Here is a 17,817-nt window from a genome sequence, read left to right on the forward strand (position 1 = left end):
TTTGTCATTTCATTGCTTTTTTTTATTTTTTTATTATTTTAATTTTTTTTTTATTTTTTTTTAAATGATGATGATGACAAAGGTGCTTCTTCAGACAATAATAGGGATCGAATCGATTATTTTTTGGCATTTTTTTTATTGCCAAGCTCTTCGCGTGCATACTAATTATCGAAAACAAAACGCAAAAACATGACCAACACCTGATCCAAGGTCCGGCGATGTCAAACGTAGTCTGGCGCTTTGTCACAGAAACTCATGGAAGCATGAAATTCGTTGTTTACTCGTCGTTTGTTGTGTCATCGAAATTATTTACGGTACATTTTTAACGAGATATTGAATTTTTACTTTTTTTTTTGCCGTAAATTCGTTATGTAATGAATTTTTGTTTACATTTTTTTTATCGTATTTTATTTACATATTCAACAAAAAAATTGTAAATTTTTTTAAATAGAAATTCTGCGGGTTATTGCACTTTTAATTGTAACCATCTAACCTTCGTTGTAACTTTTTTTACAAGAAATTAAACGGAAAAAGTTCTTTTTTTGTAAAAATGTAAATTTTTTTGCTTGTGATAAAAATATTAAATAATAAATTTTATTTGTTTAAAAAAGAAGGAGAGGAAAGTCGCGTCATTTTTTGAGTTTATTAGAGAGACGTTCGAGTATTAAACAAACAACACACCTTTAAATGTTGTGTTTTTACGGAAGTGCCCGCCAAAAATGGACTTGGATGCTTTTAAAAGCTTATCAAGCGTTAAAATTGCCCAAAATTTTTTAATAATTTATTGGGTGAGATGTGAGTTTTTAGACGATTTCGGATGAAAAATATCGAATTTCACACAAATTAGAGTTGGAATTGACAAATCAATCGTCTCGAGTTACATCAATTAACGTTTTATTTCTTAAATCGGAGATTGTTATCTTGTGATTTATTAAATATGGAAGAGGTATGTAATTTACGGAGGGTACTGATCGATATACTGACACGGAATTTTTAAAGATTTTTATAGAAATTAATTTTGGTAATTAAAAATATGACAATTTTTTTCAAAGAAATTGAATTTTCAAATTTTTTTTGGAATAAAATAAATTATTTTTGCTCAAAAATTACATAAAATAATTTTTTAATTGAGTGAATATTGAAAAAATTTGACAGTTGTCATATTTTTGACAAGAAAATTTTGACAGCTGTCAAAATTTTTCATGTGATTCTTTAATGAGATCTCAATTTTCACTCAAAAAATATGTATTACATTTTATTTGCACAAAATAAAATTTGAAATGAGTAAAAAATTAAATTTAAAAAAAAAAATTAGGACAGCTGTCAAAATTTTTCATGCCAAATGTGTGACAGCTGTCATTTTTTTCATTAAATTTCAATTTTCACTAAATTTAAATTTAATTTTAACGTTTTTTCGAATAAAAAAAAAATAAATTTTAATCAAAAACTGTAAAAAATAAAGTTTAAATTGAGAAAAAACTGAAATTTTATGAAAAATAATGACATCTGTCAAAATATTATTTTTATTATAATTTTATTATAATTTTTTATTATAATTATTTTTAAATATTTTTTTTTTTTTGTAAAAAATTCAATTTTCACTCAATTTTAATTAATATTTGTATCATTTTTAATTCAAAATCTTAATTTTTTTAAAACATTCAAAATAATTTTATCTAAAACTTCAACAAAAATATAACCAACTGTCACATCTTTTAACTATCAAAATTAATTCTTTACACTTTAATTCTTTTTTATCAAATAAATTTATGTAAATCTTCTTTTTTTTTGCTACAACACTTGTAAAAAAATATTTCATTGTTAATTCTTTTCTTTTCCAATTCTTTTATTTTTTTTAATTCTTTTTTACTTTGTCTCACAGGTGGTCTTTATCACGTAACACCAAATCGCCTTGAACCTACGCAACATTTTAGTCTAACGTTTCACCCTTTTTTATTATATTTTTATGCGTGTGTGCAATTTTTGCTTCAATTTTTTTTTTGCTTAAACTGTTTCTTGGTTACCCCCGAATTTGAATAATAAACAACTTTTTTGCTTGTAAATTTGTTCTGAAATGCGATTTCAATGTAAATCCAAACATTGAACATTTTTTGTATTGAAATTTTGTTTCTGTCAAAAGAAAAAAAATGTATCGCGCATCAGAACTATTTCCGGAATCACTCATACATCACAAAAATCCAGACAGCAGCGTACATTCAGTGTATCAGTTTGTCATAAAATAATAAATAAAAAAAAATGTAAAATAATATCGGTAAATGTTTGGTTGAATGCAGATAAACGACATTCATAGGTGAGGGCAAATAACATCCTGTCTTTTTTTTAATTTTTTAAAGGGTCACCTGTGCGATTTGATATGTATTTAACCAATATTGACCGATTTTATTTTATATTTTTTTTATTTTTTTAAATCACTTTTGAACAATTAAAAAAATTATAATAATAGCACTTGCTTCACTTGTAGTAAATATAATTATTTATTTATTAATAATATGTTGATAAGGTAATGTTGATTGTTGGTTGGTAGAATAATAATAATCCAGTTAGTTGTAGATTGTAGATGCAAATCAAGCGTTCGTTGGATATTGATACATTCACTATTTATATTTTTTTCATAGAAAATATATATTGAAATATTGAATTTCTTTCGGTTTTTTATTCTTGAAGCACTTTTTTTTATATTTTTTTAATGATTTTATTCTCGATGCAGTTTTAAGATTTCAATTAAAACTGTGAAAATTTTTCTCTATTTTTTTTTGTATTTTTTTATTTTTAAAATAATCCGTAACACCGCCAGGAAAGTTCGGATTTTTGAAAAATAATAAAATTTACAGCCGTTTTTTGATTGAGCGTACAATTCTTTTAAATAATTTAAAGTTCGAAATGATAAAATAAATAAAAATAAATATGCAGGGAGGAAAACATTTATTTCGTTATTAATTGACCGACAACTACGAAACGACTAAATCATGAGCGCAAACAATACAAATAGCTGTGCCTTGACGCGAGTCACTCAGTTTTCCAACCCGCACTCGATTCGTTGCTCGTTTCGTGTGTGTAGGCTACGTGAGACACCTAAATATGTGCGGTGTCGTCATTCATTCATTAAAGTATCACTTTTTTACTATAAATTGAGTTTTTAGTCTTGTCTCGTACTGAAAAAAAAACTAGACAATGCCAAAAGTTACGCTTAATGCACACTGCGCTCGATGTAAACCGCTGAGTGATGTAAACCGTGACAACCTCAACATTGTTTGGCTTGGAACAGATGTTTTTCGAACAGGTTGAGTGGTGTGTTTTGAGTGTGGGAGATTCTAAGAGCAGCACGCAGAAAGCTAGAGCAAAAAAATCTAAACAAGCCAAATTTTTATTGTAAAATATTTTAATGTATTCACGTGTGTGGGTGAGATCGCAACCATTATTGCTCTATCAAAAATGTTTGATGACCAAATTTGAAACAAAAATATTATAAATATATCTTGCTCTTTTTATTAGTTAATGTTTTGAGGTAGATTTTTGTGTTTAATAAGTAATTTTTCGTGTTCAAACTGGAACAATAAAGTTGTTGGATGGATAACGGGAGTATTTTTATTTGATTAGCGGTTGATTTTGCAGAAAAAAATTTTCACTTAAATTTTTAAAAAAATATTTTTATCAAAAATTCATTTATTAATGGAAAAAATAATTTTTTTCTAAAGTATTTTAAATAAAAATATATGAAAAAAATAGTTTTAAAGATTTAAGATAAAATTAGGTATAATATTTAAAAATTTTACACGCAAATAAATCTGTCAATTCAATCAAGTTGATAAAAATTTTGAAAATCTTTTTTTTTAAATATTGAAATATTAATTTTTAATTAACTTAATTGATTAATTTTTAAAAAATAAAATAATAAATAAATGAAATAAATTATAAAATAATATATAATTAAATAATAGTAAAATAAAAATTAATGAAATATTGGCTAAAAATTAATTATTCATTAAATTTATTTTATTATTTTATTTGAGAATTTTTATTCTATTATTTTTTTTTAACTATTTTTTATTTAAAAAAATTAATATATTTTAGAATATTTATTATTTTTTTTTCTTAATAAAAAAAGTCAACAGATTTGAATCAAAATTTCAAAATTATTTAACTTGATCAATGAAAATACCTCATAAAAAAATTTATAAAAATTTTTTAAATAAAAAAAATTAATAAAATTTTTAATTAAATTAAATTAAATAATAAATAGGTAAAATAAACAAATATTTTTTAAAAGTTTCAATATAAAACTGAAAAGCTGAAAGTCAGAATTAATTTTTATTTATTGTGAATTTATTTAAACGAAAATTATTATTTTCCATTAAAATTTGATTCATTAAAAAAAAATTAAAATAAATAAAACTTAAATTTATTGAATTTTATTTAAAAATTTATAACATTAATTTTTATATTTTAATTTTAACCGAAAATAAACTTAAATTTCAAGGAAATAAATATTTTTTTTAATGTTGACTCGTAAACAAAAATTCTTTAATTTACATTTTAATAATTTTTAGGGCATCCATTGCTCCATATCTGTCAAAAAATGTAACAGAAGGTCACTTCAACACTTTATAAATTAGATAAAAATTGTTATTGACACCTTTAGATCCCCAAAAATCTCATATCTTTTAAAATCTCGTAATTCTTAAGCCCACGAAGATATGCGAACGCGATCAAAACAAGCAATCCATCTTCTGAGGGTGTTTCTAAGCCATCAATATGATAAATAATACGCTAATCCCATAAACAACTGAAATTATTGCAACTCTATTGAACGCCTGTTGACACATTTTTTGTTTTTTGTTTTTCAGATGACGTTATGTTTTTATCTCGATAAGTTCTCGAGCATGAGAAACGACAATGAAAAGGGAACTTTTTTATATTTTGAGTCAATGTCAATGACTTGATCTTACCATCTTTGGCATGGACATGAATTTTATGCTGATTTTCGAATGTTTTTCGATTTCTCCTCGCGTCTCACGTAGGAACACGGAAACATTCGTTGTTGAATAAGGGATGAGGGGGCGCACAGGTAACTCGCGACACTCATTTTTAGTTCGAAGCGATAAAAATAAGTTGGAGTCACGGTTCGATAAATAACCGACATATGCAGTTTAACGTACAATGACCATGCACGAGTGTTTTTGTGTGAGAAATAAAGGTCAAAACTGCTTGACAATTAATCCGGACTTCCCATGGAAGCGAATCAAAAATGCAAGAAGCCGATGAAGTCATTCAATTTTCGCATATGGCGCTCGTCGAGACAGACAAATTTATTGTTCGACATCTTCATCCATAAAACGACGGCGCTGAGTGAAACAAGAGCGATGACATAGCGTGAATAAAACGCTAATGACTTAAATATGTTACATGCGCGCGCGCTACATTCAATAAGTGACCTAATTGGGCATGCATTAACGACGTTGTGTGGGTGCGTGGGTGGCATTTGCAATTATTTCAGTAATTGTACGGAACAAATCTCGACATGCAATTGCTTTGATATCTCACTTAAATTAGTTTTTAATGGCGAACCGAACACCAAAAGGGTCAATTTTGTGAAATTTATGACGAGTCAAGTCAGTAATTTCACTTTTTCTAATCAATTATTGTTTTTATTTTATGAAAGATTGACTGAAAGTATCAAATATCGACTTTCGTCCCACACAAGTTGCCCACTTTTGGCACATTTTACACACAAATTGCTGTAATTTACATTTACACGGCTCTTTAGTGAATTAATTTAATTATTTTAGTAGAAATCATCATAATAAAATTTTACTTGAGCAAAAAGCGGGAAAGTTGAATGAACGGGTTTCTTTTCATGTCGAGCGTTGAAATCTTTTGTCTATTGGAGTGAAAAAAGTGATGCACATGCGTTAAAGTATGAGGAACAAAGATCGTCAATCAGGAAATTATGTCATAAATATTACTTTGTTGCATTGCAATTGGCGTAAAAAGAATTCAGGGGCGTATCGTTTAAAAAATTTCAAAAGAAAATTTTTAAAATTCGAAAAAAAAATACAAAACTTTTTTAAAATTTTTTTTTTCAAAATAAATAAAAAAATTTTTCAAATGCGAAAGTTAATTTTTTAAAAGTTTTAAATAATTTTTCATAAATAAATTTAAATTTAATTTTTTTAATAATTATAAAAAAGTTTAACAAAAAACGACTTAAAATATTTTAAAATTGCTCAAAAACAATTTTTTCAATAAATTTTAAGAAAAAATAAAAATTTTTCCCTCATCAAATTTTACAAACCATTTTTTTTATTATTTTTCAGATATTGCAACTTCAGTAAATCACAATTTCGCAACGTCACTGCCTCCATGAAGCTCTCATTGCATATATTTGCATTACCTACTGAACCATGCATCGTTACAATATTCTTTTGTTTGCTTAATATTTATAACGGAATGTCTCTCTGGCACCATATGCGAGCAAAAAAAGTGCAATTCATACAAAATTGAACAAAAGCATCACCATAAAGTCTTGATGATGATGAGTCTTTGACACACTTTTCAACCGGATTCATGACGAATTGTTTAAACAAGTGTCTTTTTTGTGCTAATTTCCTCAGAATTAAGATTTCTTCAATGAAAAGCACTTGTTATAACTCAATTACTCTCATCGATTAACATTTTAATATTTATTATAGGATACACTTTGCACTTAATTAATCAATTCAAATCGAATAAATGGCAATACAGAGTCAATTAACACACCTCGTTAATGCGAAATTCTCAAAAGTTACGAGATTTTCGTGTTAGACTTCCATAAAAATTGCGAAAAAAAAATTGAATGCAACAAATTTTTCACAATCAAAGACAGCCGACATGTTCCTTTCAATTTATACTGAAATGGAATGTGTGTTAAATGTCGGCAGAGATTATGGATTGTCTCTACAACATGTTACGTTTAGTCCCCTGAACGATTATTTTTAACATAAGACACGACGATAAATATCTCGGAGCTATTAGGTTGGAACAAGTCTCCAAAAAATTCATTTTTACGCCTTTTTTCGTTCGAAATTTATTCCATCCCTAATCGCAATTCAAATTTTTCGATTCAAATCCAACTGATATTTGATTTGATTAATTATTTAAACATTTCGATTCGATAAATTCATAAATTTTATGAGCCGAATCGGACAAATTATTGCCTTGTTAGCGATTTTTTGTCGAATTGCTGTCTGTTCACTTGTAAAACTACAGTGAAAACATCTTATTACACCTTTTGACCTTTGGTCCTCCTCTAAAATTTAATAAAATATTGTTGCAGACATCATCGCGGCGCATCATATCGCATCAACGACTCCGCGGAACGTGATCAAAATGATGAACGTGCCAAAAAAAATTACTTTTTTTTCATCATTTTTTTGATCGTGAGGCAAAAAAATGAGCAGCAAGTTGTGATGATTGTTCCATTCCTTTGTGTTCAACATAATTAGCTTCAAATTAACTAATAAAGGTGTCAGTTTATGATTTTTTTTCTCAAAAAGCCATTTTGTTACATATTTGAATTGCAACCACACAAATCGTTAGCGAGGCGTTCAAGTAGGCAAAATGTCGCGTGAAATGACATCAATATTTGTGTGCGAGTTCCAAGTTTAAGGTTTTTTTTTTGTATTTTGTAAGATTGACACATGAGCTCATTTTTCAGCTACTAAATGTCTTCATTACAATAGCTTAGTCTCGTAAATTTTTAGTTAATCCTTAATAATCGTAAAATTTTGTGGTTTTATCAACGAAAAAATGCTACCATTTTTTTTATGAAAAATTTAAAAATATTAAAAGGCAAAAGCGTATTTTGGCTAAAATTTAAAATCCATGAAAAAATTTGTAACGCTTTAACTTTTATTTTGTTTAAGAAATTCCTGTGAGAATTTTTGAAAATTATTAAAATAAGTTTTTAGAAAGTTTTTATATAAAAAAAATCCAAAAGTTCAATATTGAATTTTTAATATTTTTTTTTATTTAATTTTTTTAAAAATGTCTTATTAAATATAATTTCTTTTTTATAATTTTTTAAAAAAATGCTTAAATTAAATAAATAAATAAAATTAAATAAATAATAATTTAATTTCAATAAATTAATTTAAATAGATTAAATGAAAAATAAAAAATAATAAATTAAATTAAAAAATAAATTTAATTTAATTTATTTAAACTCCAATTAAATTAAATAATTATTTTTTTAATAATTTTATAATAAATATTTTAAATATTGAATTAAGTTTTTAAACACTTAATCAATTATTTTTAACAAAAATTCAATTTAAATCAATTTTTCTTCAAAATTATCAAATTTATTTAAATTTTTTAATTTAATTTCTCATTTCTATACTCTTCCATGATACATTTAAAAAAATGAGGAGTACCAAAATGAGAAATTAATCGACTTAAAACAAATTTTCATCAAAATGTCTCTCCAAAATGCTATAAAAGAAATTTTTGTCTATTTTAAGCAACAACTGTAACTTTTCGAGACACCATATGATATCAGTAACTAATAAAATTAGATCATCATCAATATGTGCCGAGGTGTTAATTTATCGTTTCTCGCTCCAAATCCAAATGACATCATTCATCATCGTTTTTGGGCAAAACAAGAAGCACCTTGCACTATATCATTATACTTGTTTGTTTATTTATTTATTTTTTTTGTCATTTAATGAAGTTTCTAGATCAAAGATATCCAAAAATTTATTCTCATCACGTTTGGACCTTTTAAATAAAAAATAATCAAAGACAGATCAATGAAAAGCATAAATCACTCGACAATTGACTAAATAATACTTGAAACAAAAAAAAAGTTTACGTGATCATGTTGTAATTTGAATTTCATCGAATTTCAGCGAATATGATACAAACATAAAAAAACTGTCATAAAATTTTGACATCTAATCAAAATAAAAATTTACCGCCTTTTAATTAATATTCACGTTTGAACTTTCCGTTTTTTTTTTGACCATAAATGACAAATTAACAACAAATTAAGATAAAAGATAAGCGACCTTTAACATTTTTTGACGGTTTTTGCATAAACACCCCATTTTTTGCATTTAATTGCCAAGTAGTGCTCTCAAATTAGCTTCACAAGACGTCAAAAGTATCACTTTGAATCATTAATCATTTTTATTAGGTGGTTGAAATGGTTTTTTTACTGCCAATCATTGAGACATAAAAAATTGCATTTTTCTAAAGAAACCAACAAAAAAAAATGTTTAGAAAAATAAACAATTAAAAGTTTAATAGACGTTAATAATAATAAATTGTGATACAAAATAATAATAATCGTAAATTTAGACTAGCTACTTGTTTGTTTGTTCATTCACAGAGTTTCAGAGAGAAGTTGACATAAGGTAAGGAATTTTATTATTATTATTTGTTTATTATTATTTTTTATTTTTTTGAATATCAATTCGCGTCGCGAGAGAATGACACAATCATCAGGGACAATTTTAATAATAATAAATATGTAATAATATGCAACGTCACCTGAATGCGAGGCGACTAATAAACATAAAGCACACGCACGCATGAGCAACTGTGACAAAATTAAAAGCAAGTGTAGGCGGAGAGTCATGTTGGGACTTCTCAAGGAAATGTTACATGAGAATTAAGGTAATCTGTTACAAAAGTTTATGTTTTATTGCCGACATTAATCATTTTTGTATTCTAATACTTTCATTTCCTTAGTTTTTTTAAAAGCAGGTAGGTCCATAATATATTGTTATATATAAATTTATTTATATTTTTTTATTATTTATTTTATTTAATACCTAATAAATTATAAAAAAATATATTTTTATAATTTATAATAATTTTTGTAATAAAATATAAATAATTATTTTATTATATTTTTTAAAAAATTAAATAATTAATTAAATATTTATTTTAAAAATATTTATTTAAAGTAATTTTTTAATAAATAATTAATATTTTATACCAAAAATTATTATAAAATATTAAAAATAAAAAAAAATACTTATTTTATACTTTTACATACTTTATATTTTAATTAAAATATAATATATAAAAATTATTTTTAAAATTGTAATAAATAATAAAAAAATATTATTTTAATATTTTATAATTAAAAATGTTGTAAAATATTAAAAATTAAATTTCTTTATTATTTATTTAAAAAATAAATAAAAAAATATTTTTTATCAATATTTATTTAGAATGAATAAATAATTTATTATTTTAATATTAATTTAATAAATATTTTTAATTAATAAGAAAAAATAAAAATATTTTAAAATTAAATAATTTTTTTTAAAATAAGTTTTATAATAAAATCGAATAAAATATAAATCATTATTTTGTTTTTCATGAATAAAAAAAATATTTTTTTTATATTTTCTTTTTTTTTCATAAAAAAAACTTATTTAAAAAATATTAAATAATCATTTCATAAGATAAAACTAACAAATTAATTTACAAAATAATCATTTTTCATCAACATTCGCTAAATATATAATTAAAATAATTATATTTCTGTAATTACATATTAATAAATTACAAATGTAATTTTAGGGGCGTGCTAAAATTAGATGACAACCAACATACACATTTTAATAAATAAACATATATGTTTAATTAAAATAAAAAAAAATCAACTTATACATTACATTAAAGTACAAAAATTATATTTAAAATAATCTCATGAAACAAGATTCCGATTCGATAATAATTTTAATGTTTATTGACTTCTTGTTTGAATTTGTTTGCTTGTTAAAACTTTTATTGAACTGCTATAAAATCACAGCTAAATGTAAAATTAAATAAATAATCAACACGATATGAACAAAATTTTTATAATTATTACTAATAAGTAGTAATTCGATTAAATCAGCACTCGCGTCTTGTCTCGTAATTTATTTAAAATATTGTAATTAGCAAACTTTCATTTATTTTAAAATTATAATAAATTATAAAATGGCAAAATATTTAAATAATTGTAAAGTAAGATCATCATCATCAAAAATAAAAAAAAAAAATTAAAAAAGAAGAAAAAACAAAACAAGTCCATAAAAGTAAGACAGATTACATCAGAATTTCTGAGATAATTTTGCGTTGGATGCGATATTTTTTATTACTTTGTGTAGTTTGTTTTAAGTAACATATCTGTTTATTTGTTTATCGATCGATCGATATGTGATGTGTCTAAAAAAAGGTCAAGATTTTAATCAATCTACCTGACAACAGCTGAAATTTGTACAAAATAATTGAAAACATATCGATTCAATTATTATTTATTGAATTATTCAATTATTTATTTGTTTGTTATTTGAAACGCTGTTGATGAATTTTAATAAAAAAAAATTTTTGAAAAAAAATTGATGAATGAACAAGTTAAGTGGGTACTTCATACAAGTGCATCAAAAAATTGCTTAAATAATTTTTTATGTTTTTTTTTTCTCGTTTTAGACTTCATACGAGGTACTTAGTAAGGTAATTATAGTTTGATTAATATTTATTTATTTAATTTTTTTTGCAGATTATTTCAATGGAGACAAAAAAAAAATGTTGAACGGCGATCAAATTAGCTCAAGATGGTTATCTCTCGAAGTGTCATTACCGATTGACGTCTTGTCACGTACGAATTTTTCGTTTATTTTGATAATTTAAAGTGAATTTTATTATTTTTTCAAAAATATATGCGAACATGCAACATATTTCAGTGTCGTCGTGAACGAACGTCGTCTCGTAGGAAGCGGTTTAACTTGAAAACGGATTTTTTTGATAAAATCGGTGCATTTGGTTTATATTTTTATGAATTTCCATAAAATATTTATTAATAAAATTAATTTTTGATTGATTTATGGCTTAAAGCTGCCTCTGGTTGGTTTTGCATTACATTTCATTCGATACGGTTGCGAATGGTACCCATAAACGGCGCAAGATAAGATCATTTTTTGTTGTCCTATAATGTTTCTTTCGTACAACATGCGAAAATAATACGAAATTGAATTGAAATTTTATCGATTTTTAAGTTTAATACGAAAAACGGCGGATGTGAATGACTCATAACCACTCCTGTAAAATTATTTTCTGCGTTTTTGTGGTTTTTTATAGATTTAATGATGCACCGAACGATTTTTTGTATGAAAAAAAGACTTACCTGGAAGTGCAGGATAATGGTCCAAATGAGACCAAGTGTTAATTTTGGATTACCATCGACGATGTCCTCCGCACGTATATTGACTAGCTTGATTTTCTTGTAACGGAGAAAATCTAATGCCATTTGAGCATTTTGTAACATGTGAAAACGCATTTTTCCTTTTTCTCTTGGCTAAAAAAAAATTAAATTAATTTTTATTTAAAAAAAAATCAAATTAATTAAAAAAAATACTTACAAGATGCTCGCCAGATAATACTTCCAAAAGAGAAAGAAGATTGTGTCCATCACGTAAATCTTCAAACAGATCATCTACACGCCTCGATGCCTATTAATTGAAATAAAAAAGAAATAAAGATTAGGAAGATTCCAATAAAAATTGAGCAATTTCACACTTCTTCTAGTTCAACAATAAAAAAATTAAAAAATGTAGAAAAAAATCAAAATAATTGGAAGAAACATGCAATCTCCAATTAAAATCATATCAACGCCAATAAAAATGATAAAAATAATCATTAGTTCGATAAAAAATTTGAACACAAAATAAACACAAATGATAAAAATAACACAACACTCATCAATCGTATCGACAAGAAAAGTTTTGAACTTACGACTGGAGGACAACACGGACTTCCATTCGTCACAATACAAATATGTAAGACTGTGTATGTCTGGAAAATTTGTTACGAAACAAGAAAATATTATTTACTGTTGCGAATTTGATTTTTTTTAAAAGTTTATTTAATTTTTTTTGTCGGATTTTTCGTTTTAAATTTAATTTTTAAGTATTTTAAATAATTTTAATATTCAATTTTTAATATTTTTAATTCAAATAATTCAAATACATTTTAAATTTATTTTGAAATTGCTTTAATTTTTTTATTTTAATTATTTTATTATTTTAAATATTATTAAGTTAAAATTTAAAATTTTGAAATAGAAAAATAAAATAAAAATTTATTAAAATTTAATTTTAATTTATTTAAAAAAATATTAATTAATTAAATTAATTTTTTTAATAAAAAATGTTTTTATCGAAATATTTTGTTTATTAAATTATAATTAAATTTTAATTTTTTTAATTAAATAATTATTTTTTTATTCAAATAATTTTTTTTATCAAAATAATTTTTCTTATATAATTTAAATTAAATTTTATTTTATTTAATAATTAATCAATAATAATTATTTTTATTTTATTTAATAAATTATTTTTTATTAAAATTCATATTTTTATTAAATTATTTTTTTTCTAAAAAATTTTTTCATTTATTTTTTTATTAAGAAAATATTTTGAATACTCAAAAAATTATTTTTTTGAAAAATTAAAAAAAAATCTGCCAAAATCTTAAAAAAATCGACAAATCAATCGCATCCACGGGCAACTTCCTGTTACATTACCCAAAAAATACGCTTGATTCACCTTCAAAAAGTTCGAAAAAACGATTAAACACCTTATTTTATTGCAAAGGTGTCATACAAAAAAATTTTTGGACACAAAAAAAATTATTATTATGTCACATGTCTGACATGTTATTATTAAATATTTCTTAGAAAACATGAAAAAAAAATACGCGCACGAAATTTTCATATAAAAAAATAATTTCATATTTAATAACACAAACGCATTTTTTTATGAATCTAAGTTTTTGTCTTTTTTATGAAATGAAATGAAATAAAAAAAAATCATACCTTGACATATTTCCAATGCTTTATTATTCGATGTTGTTAGTACAAAGTGATTCAGTTTTTTATTGTTATTTATTTTTTTTTCGAGCATATGATATGTGTTTGCAATTTGTATCAAGTGTGTGGGTGGGTTAGCATGAAAAAATTGAAAGGTGAATTTCATTATTAATATTTTTTTTAATTTATCAATTTTGCTCATTCATTAAAAAATAAAAAAAATAAAAAAAAGTAGTAAAAGCAAAGAAATTCGTGAAATTCAAAACAAAACAAAATAAAAACATGAAAACGAAAGCATTTTGTCACGACACACGTTTAAATGAATACTTAAATTGTTACAAAGATGCAAAAAAAAAAAATAATATTGAACACATGCGAAATTATAAGATAATGTTTAATGTTATTTCTATTTATTTTTATTTGAAAAAGGTTAAAAAGGCGCACTTTTGTGCATTTATTTATTAAATTAATGTCATTAAAAGCATAGAAAATGTTCAAAAAACGAGTTATGCATTGAATTTTTAATTAGATTAAAAGTAAAATGTGTGGTCTTTTAATAAAATTTACATTTTTTTATGATTTATGATAATTTTCTTCCTTTAATTCAGCAAAAATTCAATACGTGCTTAATTAATTCAAAGCAAAAATTAAAAATTATGCAATTTTTTGTAACCAGAAAAATGTCAAGAAATGTTTCGTTGCACAAAACAATGAACAATATGGTTCAGTGGGTCAGTAAATTCATGCATTTTCGGGATTATTGCCTACTTGATCGCCCTTTGTGACAATAAAACTTCATATATGGGCGAGATATTGACAGAAACTGAGGAAATTGTATCCCACGAAGTTGTCCGTCAAGCCATAGATTACAAAGTCTAGACATTTTTTGATGTTTTAATCATTTTTTTGCTATTTCATAACATTTTTTCCGATAAAAAAATTACTAGACAATTTTTTTCGCTTATAATTTTATTATTTTTGCATATTTACAAGACACTTATTGTGCAATAATTTCACACTGACGCCAGACATGAGCGCAAATTATTTTATTAGTCATATGTTTGTTCAATTGCAAGTCGGTAATGCATTAAAATGGGACAAGTTTCACTCACAATTTTTTTTTCTTGATGAGAGAAAATGAGTTCGCTGAGAAAATGAGAGACAAAGTAGCAAATTTGCACATCCGCGTTAAAAAATGAGCAGCGAAACTGACATTTGGAGATATTATTTGTGACAGTCGGTGTCTCGCGGATCATTTACTCGCATTATTTTTGCCGGTAATTATCTCTGTGGTTGGAAAAAAGATGATTTTTGTCTCGAAAGAAGGCAAAATTTTTCAGATGAGATGTGAAATGAAAAGATTTTTGAGTTGTCGAGTGATTGAGCGGTAGCAACACTCGTAGAAAAAAATTCCTGAGTCGTCGTGAATGTCAATGCAATTTATTGCAATAGAAACCACAACGATCGATTTATTAGATTTATAACCGCAAAGCGATGAAAACGATGCTTTCTAAAAGTTCTGAGAGATTAGATGCCGGCTGTGAGATGATGGTTGACAAATTATTTGACACTATCGATTTTTTTTTTAATTTTTTGTTAAAGTTCTAAGATTTTTATGCGGGTATTATTATTATTATTATTTTTTTTTTTTTTTTTTGATAAATTGTTTTAAAAAAATATATATATTTTTTACCAAATTTTAATCGATTAAAAAAAATTAATTTAAAAAATAATTTAAATAAATTAATTTAATTTAAAACAAATAAATTAATTAAAGTTAAATTAATTTAATTTTTTTTTTCAATTTAATTTTAAATTTTAATTTTAATTTTAAAATTTATTTTTTAAATATTTTTTTTTTATAGTATATTATAATATCTTTTTAATTTTTGTAAATATAATTTTTTTAATATTTTAAATTATTTTTTAATAAATTTAAAAAAATATTTTTTTAATATTTAATTTTTTTAAAATTTCAAATTAATTTTTTTAACGGTAATATTTTAATATTTAAAATAATTTTAAATTAATTTTTTTTAATATTTGAAATTTTAGTTTTTTAAATTATAATTTTTTTAAAAAGGTATTTTAATTTTTTTTTATTAAAATTAAAGATACAAAAATTAAAAAATATTGTGTAGTAAAAATGGTAATTTTTTACCAATTTTTTTATAATTTTAATTATTTTTAATTACAATTGATTATAATTTTTGATAATTTTTCCCCAAAAGTTAAAAAAAAAAATATTTTAAAAAAATTTTAATATTAATCTGGTAATAAATAATCGATTACAATCGGTAAAAAAAATTAAATTTTTAATACAAACTGCGACACCTTTTAAACTAAAAAAAATTACCTAACACGCCAGATTATCGTTCTCTGCGGTTTTAAACAAGCTTAGATCGATTATTTCATTTATTCCGCACACGAAAAAAGAAAGAAGATTATCATCGCATTACGTGGTCGATTCTATTCAAAATCGATATTGTGATTCGTTCTAACGGTAAATAATTTCCGCGACTTTTCCGTAACAAAATAAATACGAGGAACAGCTGCACTCGCGTAACTAACATGATCAAGAAGAAATTTTAATGATAATAAAAATTTATTCTTTATTTAAATAAATATTTTCTTACCGAGAATTGCATCGAATCATCAATTCTTAAAGTTCATTTTTAATTAATATTCATTACTAATTTTAACGAAAAAAAAATCTAAATGGAACATTTATCAGTTAAAAAAATATATGACCATAAAAATAATGTTTATACAGACAATTAAACGACAAATTTATTGATTTTTTTGGTTATTTTTTTTTAATTTAATTAACAGTTGACCCATTATTATTTGTTTCTCTCGGCGATCGATTTTTTTTTTGTATTGTCGAGTATTTTGTTGTATAATATTTAAGTCTCTCGTACGATGACACTATTTTCTTTTGAAGTTTTTATTTTTAGATCATGCCGCCGGTTGTGCGCCGCACATTGTACATCAATAATAATAATAAAGAAATGACGTAAATTTTTGTCCCAAATAATTTTTTTTTGTAAATTTTTTTTTTTTTTGCAGGAAAAGTGAAAATATTTGAAATTCTTCAGTATTTCCTCAAAAAAAAAAAAAAAATTAAATTAATTTTTTTTTTCGCGAATCATCTTCATTTTTATTTTTATTAAAAAAATACTTTTTGATTAAAAATTTTTTTTTGCAAAATTAAGACATTTTCCTTAATTGAATGAATTTTTACAAATCATTCCGCGAAATTCTGAGAACAGTGACTATTACTGTGACGAATCAATTTTTTGTAAAAAATTTGCATGCCAAACATTTTTTTGTCCATTATTGAGAAAGGTTATGATGAATTCCGAAATATTTCTCAACATTGAACAAACAACAAGTCAAAGTCACATTTTTCGAACAATTCGCTGATTATTTATGACTTTTGCCGTAAAAGGACCGGATATTTAAGCCAAATTCATTGCAGACACGAAAAATTTATCATTATTATTAGGAGAGCTTAAAAAAATTTTTTATGTCGAGTGCGGATAAGTCACGCGCTCGTTATTGATATCTAATAAAATTTAATAAAAACAAACCAACTAACCAGAAAAGCCGGTTGTAATCAAATAATTAATTAATTAAAATTCATCTGTGACACACATGTGTCGTCGTTAAACTCAAAGTTAGAATGAAGAAGTTTCACTTTCGGCAGTAGAAGCGAAAAAAAAGCAGAGCATTAACCATTTTTGTTCTAAATATGGAAGTTGTGACCATAAATTTACGGTTTTTTGTCTGCAAAAATGTCCCAAATTTGGTTCGACAAGCGCAACTCATCCTCCTGCCGCACAAAATTCCCCTAAAATATCGAAAAAACTTTTATTTTTTATGTTCCAGACTGCGATTTTTTTTGTTGCAAACACCTACTTGCACGCATGCAAGCAACTTTTTCAAAT

General features: G+C 24.1%; 1 protein-coding gene across 1 annotated transcript in view; it reads right to left on the minus strand.

The window, feature by feature from the left end:
• LOC134828143 (uncharacterized) overlaps window positions 1-17,817 on the minus strand; it is a 117,702-nt gene that overhangs the window by 83,631 nt on the left and 16,254 nt on the right. The window contains exons 4-5 of the mRNA XM_063841129.1: window positions 12,420-12,509; window positions 12,185-12,355 (exon numbers count right to left, since the gene is read on the minus strand). Of these exons, the coding sequence (XP_063697199.1) occupies window positions 12,185-12,355; window positions 12,420-12,509 (261 nt within the window). The remainder of the gene's footprint in view (window positions 1-12,184; window positions 12,356-12,419; window positions 12,510-17,817) is intronic.

The sequence above is a fragment of the Culicoides brevitarsis genome, chromosome 1 (genome assembly GCF_036172545.1).
Source record: "Culicoides brevitarsis isolate CSIRO-B50_1 chromosome 1, AGI_CSIRO_Cbre_v1, whole genome shotgun sequence".
Classification (NCBI taxonomy): Eukaryota; Metazoa; Arthropoda; class Insecta; order Diptera; family Ceratopogonidae; genus Culicoides; species Culicoides brevitarsis.